Source organism: Hyperoodon ampullatus, assembly GCF_949752795.1.
Source record: "Hyperoodon ampullatus genome assembly, chromosome: 3".
NCBI classification, from domain to species: domain Eukaryota; kingdom Metazoa; phylum Chordata; class Mammalia; order Artiodactyla; family Ziphiidae; genus Hyperoodon; species Hyperoodon ampullatus.
In genome coordinates, this window is record NC_136916.1 from 73418194 (window position 1) to 73428418 (window position 10225).

Sequence of the window (10225 nt, forward strand, 5' to 3'; positions counted from 1 at the left end):
ATTCTGTATCAATAAAATGAAAGTTCAGGAAATTTCATCTTAGTCTAAGGTCCTTCTAGAGCTAAGATCTGTCATTTCCCTCCTCTTTTCAGTTCAGTTTATCAAATACTTATTGTGCTTCTTTATTCTCTCCTTTTTCAAAATAGGTTTTTAATTAAGTACCTATTCATATTTATTTACACTTACATAAGATGAATTGATTGATTTTCTAGATTTTTTTGAAATGAAAGGATAATGCTAAAGTAGAAAACTGCACTTATATACTTCCTCTGTTCTACTGAAAATGTTATTTCTGTCCTTGAAGCCTGGACATGTTAACAAACAGGACCATTATTTCTCTTTCTTCTTTAAATTAATGCTTTGACTGTAGATATGATCCTCATCTCAGCAAATATGCTATGGATATGTATTTTTATCCATTGTGTATGCTTATCCACCCTTTATCTCTCACATGACTCTCTAGAGGGGAATGTTATAGTTCGTTTGGCTTTGAGATTGGTTGTGTTCCCTTACTGAATAAATCTTCTTTTCTTAATCCTGCTTTGCTTTTTTATTTTTGCTAATTTCTTCATTTCTAATATTTGAGGAGATAACATTGAGTGAGTGTGATTGAGAACCCTGCCATATTAAACCATTTTGTATTTGTGTTATTCTACTAGTAAAAACGAGTGTTTTCTCCAATAAAAATTTTTAACTAGTAGGTTAGATAAGTGACCCAATTCTATTATTTATCCAAAATCCTGTCATATATGTTTTTTGAATCTTTGTTGGTTTTAAGATCATCTAAGTTTTTGTTTTATTCGGAGTTTTATGCAGAGGGGGAATTAATCATATTCCTTGAACCACAGCATGCTGTCTTTGGTCTGTATTAGATCTCTTTTGATTGATTGACTGATTTGAATTAACATTTTCATTAATTACCTTTTATCCTCATTTCCTAGTCCTGTTCCCATTCCTGCTGTATGTATTTGATGGCTTTTTGTTTGTATAACCCAGTAAAACATGAGTATGGACATAAAGTACATATATTGTTAGTTGACATAAATGGTATGGTGATAAGACCTTCTTCCATATCTTCTTTATTTTAATACAGCACTGTGCTTTATGATCTATCCACATTGCTCTGTGTACATCTGGTGCATAATAAGTTTGTTTTTATATGTCTCTGAAATGTATAGGTCATTTTCAGGAGAACTTAAGCCATCTGGAAGTTGGACTGGCTTATATATTTTATCAGAGTATTTTAGGAAAATTTTTTATCTTTATTTTTTAATTTTTGGCCACGCAGTGCAGCATGTGGGATCTTAGTTCCCTGATAAGGGATCGAACCCATGCCCCATGCATTGGGAGTGTGGAGTCTCAACCACTGGACCGCCAGGGAAGTCCCTAGGAAAATTGTTATTCAACTCCATGGTTATAAACAATGAATTTAAGGGTTAAATGATCATTCATAACTAAAATTTCCAGCATTTAATTAAACACAGAAACTTCTGAGTACTAGAATAGCCTGACCTGGCAGACAATGGAGGCTTTGTTAGAAATGAAGGAAGAATAGGGACATATCATGCTTTTAAAAAATCATCTTTACTGAGGTGTGATTTACATACAAGAAAGTTCATCCAAAATTTGATGCATTTTGACAAAAGTATACAGTCATGTAACTATCACCATGATTATGATATAGGAGATTTCCATTGGCTGAAAACTCCCCTGTACCCTATTCAGTTAATCCTGTTCCTACTTGCTACCTCCTTGCAATCACTAAAATGCTTTCTGTCAGTATAATTTTCCCTTTTCTAATATTTCCTATAGATGGAATCATATAGGTTATAGTCTTTTGTGTCTGATTTCTGTCACTTAGCATAATGCTTTTGAGATTTTTTTCATGTCATTATACGTATCAATGATTCCTTGTCATTGCTGAGTAGTCTTTCAACATATTGATATATTGCAATTTATTATCCTTTAATTAGTTGATGAAATTTGGATTCTTTACAGTTTTGGGCTATAATGAATAAAGCTTCTCTGAACATTTGAATAGAAGAATTTGGGCATATGCTTTTATTTCTCTTGTTAAATTGCTAAAATGTTCTTCAAAAGACATTGTTAATGTATGTGCATCTCTACAATAGATTATTTGGCAATAAAAAGGACTGAACTCCAAATGCGTCCAAATACATTGATGTATCTCAAAAACATTAAACTCAGTGAAAGAAGCCAGGCACAAGCAACCACACATTGTATGATTCCATTATGTTAAATATCCACAAAAGGTGCAGCTATAAAGACAGAAAGTAGATTAGTGACTGCCTGTGACATGATTAACCGGAAAGAGGGATTAAAGTAAATATGTACTAGGTATTATAGTGGGATGATGAAAATGTTCTAAAGCTGACTCATGGTGATAATTGTACAGCTTGGTAAATTTACTAAGAAAGAAAAAAATCACTGAGTAGTATACTTGAAAATGGTGAATTATATGATATGTAAAAATGCATTAATAGTTATTTTTAAAAGATGTCAATAAAATTAAAAGATAAGACAGACTAGGAGAAAATGTGAACAAAACCTGTATCTGATGAGGGACTTAAATTCAGAATATATAACTCAATAATATATTAAATTCAGAATATGTAACTCAATAATAAACAAAGAAATAACTTGACTTTTTTAAATGGGCAGAATATTTGAGCAGAAACCTCACCAAAGGAGATATACAAATAGGAAGTAAACACATAAAAAGATATTCAACATTAAAACCACTATACACTGAAAGTTAACAAAAATGTCAGAGTAAGGGCCTCTGAAAATTTTCTCCTTCCTAAAATCAGAAAACTAGCAAAAATTGTCAAGATCAACTTTTCAAAATTTAGAATTAGCCAAAGACTTGCAGCAATCCAGAGAGTGTTATTTAAGAAAAATAGCTGACTGTTGGAAAGAACAGCAAGCTTTGTGGCATTTTAACTTGCCCTATTTCTGTCCTTACCTTTCTTCCTCTGTGATAGTCTTGAAAAACCAACAGCCCACAATTTCAGTGGAAACCAGTGCCTGGCAGCCGCTGAAGGAAGCAGAACAGAGTTGGAGCTCCTTCAAAGCATCGTTCCCAGAGAACTGTCATTATCTGACCTGTCTGGTGGTTCCCTGGAAGGGCGTTACTCACAAGCTGTCTTTATTTGCCTTTTTCCTTGGGGAGAGGACGGGTGCTTGTCTAAAACAATTAGATGCAATTGATTAACTTTGGAACTGCCTGAGGTAATGGATAACAGTTGGGGCAAACAATCAACTAACAGCTTTTCTTTTTAAAAGATAAGCTGGGAAATGATATGTCCATAGGGGGTTTTGAAAAGCTCTGACTTATTATTCTTGGAAATTAGAAGACCACTTGAATTTGTAGAGCTTTGGGCATGCCCAGGGCCATCCACATGCTCAGGTAAGACCTTAGTAGACCTTAAGTTCTCACCTCTGGATGACCTTGAGGCTCTGTGAAAACAGGAAGTGAAGGCGAAGGCAGAGTTGCCCACTATCTTAGTGTTGAAGGTGTGCCCTGAAACATACACAGAGCCCCTTAGTAAACACTGGAAGACTTATTGGTTCCAGGCATTTAAGGAAGTCTCTGTCTAATCATTAGGAGACCACTAAGCTAACCTAATAGATACTTTAGTGCCCACACATGACAAAGAATACAGACTTTACGGATCATTTCAAAAATGTAAACAAACAAATGGACAACAACAAACTCTGAGTATGGGGACAATCTGATTTCCAGAGTTGTCACATTATATTATTAAATTTGTCCACTTTTCAACAAAAAATTATAAGACATGCAAAGAAACAGGAAAGTATGGCCCATACACAGGAAAAAAACATCAATCAATAGAGAGTGTCCCTTACAAAGCCTAGATGTTGGACTTCTTATTTGACAAGACTTTAAGTCAGCTATTTTAAATATGTTCAAAGAACTAGAGAAAACCATGCTTAAAAACTAAGGAAAGAATGAGAACAATGTCTCACTAAATTAAGAACATCAATAAAGAGATAAAAATTATAAATTATAAAAAGAAATCAAATAGAAATTGGGACTTGAAAAGTACAATAACTTATATTAAAAATTCACTGGAGGGCCTTAACAGCATATTTGAGCAGGCAAAAGAAAAAGTCAGCAGTCTGAGGAACAGAAAAAAAAAATGTAGAAAAAAAAAGAGCCTCAGAGACCTGTAGCACACCATCAAGCACAGCAACATATGCATAACAGGAACTCCAGAATAAGAGGAGAAAATGAACAGGATAGAAAATATTTGAAGAAATAATTGGCTAAAAATTTCCCAAAATTTGATGACAAACATTAATCTATATATCTAAGAAGCTGAACAAATTCCAAGTAGGATAAACTTAGAGAGATCCATATCTAGATACATCATAAGCAAAATGTTGAAAGACAAAGAAAGAATCTTGAAAGCAGCAAGAAAGGAGCATCTCATCACATAAAAGGGATCCTCAGTAAGATTGAACTGATTTCTCATCAGCAACCATGGAAGCCAAAGGCAATGGGAGGACAAATAAAAAGAAAGAAAAAATTGTCAACCAAGCACAACTATCCTTCAAAATGAAAGAGAAATTAAGACATTCCCAGATAAACAAAAACTGGAAGAATTTGTTGCTAAGCAGACCTACCCTATGAGAAATACTAAAGGGAGTCCTACAGACTGAAATTAGAGGACACAGACATTAACTTGAATCCACATGAAGAAATAAAGAACACCAGTAAAGTTACCTACATAAGAAATAAAAAGAAAATATAAATTCATTTTTTGCTTGTAACATGTTTTTCTCCTATCTGATTTAAAAGGCAACTGCATAAAATAGTAATCATAAATGTATGTTGATGAGAACACAATTTATAAATATATAATTTATGTGACAGTAACAGCACAGAGGGGGAGATCATGGAGTTTTTGTATAGTGCTGAAATCATTTGGCTATTAATCTGAGCTAGGAGGTTATAAATTAAGATGTTAATTGTAATCCCTAGATGAACCACTAGGAAGGTAATTTTTAAAAACAGTAAAAAAAAAAAAGAAAATTTAAAAAGTATGCCAGAATATCTATTTAACACAGAACAAGATAGTAATAGAAGAAATGAGAAACAAAAAGGCATAAGCTATACAGAAAATAAATAGCAAAATGGCAGATATAAATCCTATCTTATCAGTAATTAAATGTAATTTACATTAAATGTAAATGAATTAAATACTCCAACTAAAAGGCATAGATAGGAGGACTTGATAGAAATATATGATCCAACTATATGGTTTCTACAAGAGAAACACTTTAGGTTCAAAGAAATAAATAGGTTGAAAGTAAAAGGATGAGAAAATATATACCATGCAAGCAGTAGCCAAAAGAGAGCTGGAGTGGCTATACTAATACCAGACAATTTAACAGCCTTTAAATTGTTACTAGAGACAAAGGACATTTTTTACTCTAACAGGGTAAATCTATCAAGAAGATATAACAATTATAAATATATATGTACCTAGCAACATAGTCCCAAAAACATGAAGCAAAAATGAAGAGAATTGAAGGGAGAAATCGACAATTCAACAATAACAGTTGTAGACTTAAGTACCCCATTTTCAATAATGTATCGAACAACTAGGCAGAAAATCAACAAGAAAATAGAAGATTTGATTAACATTATAAACGAACTAGACCTAACAGACATCTGTAGAGCACACCACCAATAATAGCAGAATACACATTCTTCTCATGTGCACAAGGAACATTCTCCAGAATAGACCACGTGTAAGCCATAAAACAAATCTCAATACATGTGAGAGGATTGAAATCATACAAAGCATGTTTTCTGACCACAATGGAGTGAAATTAGAAGTCCATAACAGAAGGAAATTGAGAAATAAGCAAATATGTGGAAATTAAACAGCATACTTCTAAATAACCAATGGGTCAAAGGAGAAATCACATGGTAAATTAGCAAATAGTTTGAGATGAATGAAAAAGAAAGCACCATACGGAAACTTATGAGATTCAGCAAAAGCAGTGCTTAGAGGGACATTTATAGCTGTAAACACCTATATTTAAAAAGAAGAAAGATCTCAAATCAATACCTTCTACCTTAAAAAACAAGGGAAAAAAGCAAACTAAATTTATAATAAGCAGAAGTTAGGAAATAATAAAAACTAGAATGTAAAAGTCAATAAAAACCACCACACATGCAGTAGAATTGCTAAAATTAAAAAGACTGGCAATACCATCTACTGGCAGAGATATGGAATAACTGGAACTCTGGCACATTATTGATGGGAATGTAAAATAGTGCAGACACTTTGGAAAACATTGGGCCAGTTTCTTATAAAGTTAAACGTATACTTGCCATATAACCCATCAATCCCATTCCTAGATGTTTACCCAAGAGTCATGCCATTTTTCATAAGTTAGAACTTCAAATAGGGACATAATAATTTCTTGAAGATAGTATCACCAAAGAAAACCTTAATAACAAAACTATTATTTATTTTAATCCCTGGTAGTCTTAAAAATGAAACTCTAAGTAGAATGGCTTATCCCAGTTCCTGGATCTTGTATATAAATATATTTGGGTTTACATAAAATGGATTTTAGAACTGTGCAAGTACAGTTGACCCTTGAACAACAAGGGTTTGAACTGCAGGCTCCACATATAAGCAGATTTTTTACAATAGTAAGTACTACAGTACTAGATCTACAGTTGGTTGAATCCATGGATGTGGAACCTCAGATATGGAGGAACCACTTACACGGGGGCTGACTATAAGCTATACAAGGAGAATTTTCAACTGTGCTGCTGCGGGTTGGCACCCCTAACCCCCATGTTGTTAAAGAGTCAACTATATTTTATTTTCTTAAGTTATTGCGTGTATAAAAGTTCTCAAATTTTGCTCTCTTTGAGTTTCTGTAAGGCAGATATTGGCTTTAGATAGCCCAATGACTGATCTTTCATTTGGAATCTAAAATTACAGCTTGAGTTTTCTGGTGACATTGTGAATTCGTTCTCAGATTTTGAACTTACTTTTGTTCATATTTTTGTAGGTTTATTGCTTCACCTCTAGCAAAAACAATTGGCATTAAAGAGGAAGTTCGAAAGAAGATTACACCAAATACTGTTTTAGAGAATTTTTTCAAACATTCCACAAGGGAACCATCTCAAGTAAGTACAGATTCTTTGTTTTTGGATTTTAAAATCTCCTTTCTTAATGTTTCAATCATCTGTGGTTTACCTTATCTGTGCAAAAAATCTGTTTCAGTTGAGCAGCAAATGACTTGAATCATTTGAATTTTTTTTCCCTATTGATAAGTTATACAGCATTCTGAGCATAATATAAAATGACAAATAAATATTATAATATAAAACTACAAATGTTGCTAGTGTTGAATGCTAACAATCAATGCCATAATTTGGTTGTATATGTCAAAATTTAATTTTTAATGGTAGGGTATATACAAAGTATACTAATGAAAAAAGATCATTGTTAAGTCAGAGTTGCCCATATCTGACACTTTTGATAATTGTGACACCATCAATATATACTACACACACTATGAAAGTGTCTATTGGGTGGCTTTCCTGAGCAGGACACTTTATTTTATCCAAGGCCTCGAAATACTCAGAAATACACTGTGCCCCTACCCACTCCCCAGAGACAGAACAGTTAGGAGAGTCACAAATCTCTTCTCAATATGAGATGTACTTGATGAAATGTTATGGTGCACTGCATGTTTACGCCACAGAAAATGGCTTTAACCTAAAAGTTATATTTAAAAATAATAGTGTCTAGGCAAGTCTAGTTATACCCCCATATTTAAATGAGAGATGAAATAAACACTTCTCCAAAAGTGGCACACCCTCTATGACGAATACAGACATCTCTCACCAGTAATTTAAAAGTCAAAAGTATGTGCTAACACAATTTTAAGATAGATAGATTTTTAAGGCCCTGAACTTATCTGCTGAATTCACTTGCTTTTCCTGTGAGCCGTTCTATCACCGGTCTGGTGGGCTCCCTGCACAAAGAAGCCATGTTGAGGTCTGACCACATAGTACCAGGCATCGTGTTCAGAATTGTTCACAGCTAGCCAGCACTGCCTCTAACTTGTTCTGCCCTCAGCTTCTGTATGTGCCTTTTTTTCTAAAATGAGGACAGTCTGACAAGCCATCTCCACGTGTTCTTTATTTCCTTGTGCTCTAAAAGACTGCAGTCATTCATCTAAATACTGTTGTTACCACTGGTGATAATAATGCCTAAGCATCATTTCATGTTTTTCAGACAGGAAATTATTTAGCTGTGTTTATGAAAAGTTAGGACTCTTTCAGAGAGTCCTTATTATCCTTCTCTGTTTCTCTCTGAGAATAACTAACCTTGGTAATACCTTGCATAAAACATGAAGAACAGTGGTAGCTATGTTACTTGCTGTGCTTGCTGTACAGCTTTTTAGGATATTTTTAAATATGTAGAAATTTTGGCTCTTATCAAGTTTCTCTGCTATGGAGAGAAATTAGCCATGTGACAGTTAAAGAAAAACTAAGAAAAGCTGAAACAGATTTAGAGATTAGGTCATCTTTTCTCTTTATGATCGAGATGAGGAAACTAAGGTCAACAGAGGAAATGACCTGTCCTAGGTCATGCAGCTAATCAGTGGCTGAATCCCCAGCTGGATCCTGGCCCATGGCTCCCTGTTGAGTGCTGTTTCTACTATGCCCAAATGATATCTTTATCTGTGAATAGAATGTTAAAAATGTATTTCAGAGTCTGGAGCTGTGTGTGTGAGTATTTGTTCTAACTCAATTGACAGTACAGCCTGGCTTAGTGTAGATATAATTTGGACATTTGCATCAAGTAAAAGAAATATTATATATCAACCCCAAGTGTTAGAAAGCTTCCTCTACTAAACCATGAAGATGAAGGGACATAATTAAGACACCTAATTTGTATTGCTCATAGATTACAAAATCAAGGCAGTATTTGTATAACAGATCAAGATGACAAGTTGGCCAGTAAAATGCCCATAGAATAAAAGTACTAGAACTTAGGAAGATAGAAGAATATGGTAGAGGAAGGCAAAGTACATGCCTTAATAGTGATTTCAGATGTGGAAACAAAATAATACCACAATACGTCCACACATTAACTTGGCCAATGTCATACAGATAGCATTTTTGCTTAATTTATAACTGAAATAAGACAAGTTGCTGGGAGGACTAAGTTTGTGCTGATTCAAGGGATGGGTGGGTATTCCGAACCTGTAATCTCAAGGCACTGCAGTGGTAATACAGGTACCTAACACCTGACTTTATTAAAAGAAACTGAGGACACAAATCTGAGGATGCTTCTTCAGCTGCAATAGACTGTACCAATAAAAACAAAAACATTACAGTATATACAGTATCAATTCTGGACTGGTTAGCACAGAAGGGTATAACATGGTATTGATGAGGTCCAAAATGCTGTACATATGAACCTCCATTGGGAGTTTTTTTTTTTTTCATTTTTAAAAATTTTTGGCTGTGCCATGCGGCATATGGGATCTTAGTTCCCCGAACAGGGATCAAACCCACACCCCCTGCATTGGAAGCGTGGAGTCCCTGGACTGCCAGGGAAGCCTCTCCATTGAGAGTTTTGATCTGCGATTTCGCACACTTCTTTTGTGACTGTGTATGTGCAGCTATGTGTCCACTGTTTTTATATGTGTGTGTCTCGCTCTGTGTGTATCTCAATGACAACTTCAAGATGTACTGAGAGAGAACCGTGATAACATACCAATATCTCTGGCCAGCATATCAGTTTTCCTGCTGTTGGTAAAATGAAGGAACAGAAGAACTTATTAACTAGCCCATTTCCTCAGCAAAATCACGATGAGAACTGCTGCAGAACAAATGAGTGTGTAGTTCTGTAAGATATCTAAAGAAAATGTGGTGCCATAAGGCTGACATAAAGCAGGTATTGTGATCCACAGGGCATTCCGGTTTGCTAGCTTGTCTCAACCTCAGATTCAAACATTTTTAGGGCAAACAGCTCTCTAGTCCAGTTTATTTTACGGGTGAGAGTCAAAGAATTCGAGTGGCTCCTCCACAGTCCCAGAGGGTTGGTTTTTGCGTCAAGTAGCCAGGCCTCATAGCCCCATTTGGTGCTCTTCCTTCAGACCACGCTACTTCTCCCTGAGGTTCTGCTTG

At 34.7% G+C, this 10225-nt stretch overlaps 1 protein-coding gene across 1 annotated transcript in view; it reads left to right on the forward strand.

Annotated features, from left to right (window-relative positions):
- The window catches only part of CERS3 (ceramide synthase 3), a 98054-nt gene that overhangs the window by 25421 nt on the left and 62408 nt on the right, over positions 1–10225 (forward strand). Inside the window, exon 3 of the mRNA XM_079701391.1 lies at positions 7087–7265. Coding sequence (XP_079557517.1) covers positions 7087–7265 — 179 coding nt within the window. The remainder of the gene's footprint in view (positions 1–7086; positions 7266–10225) is intronic.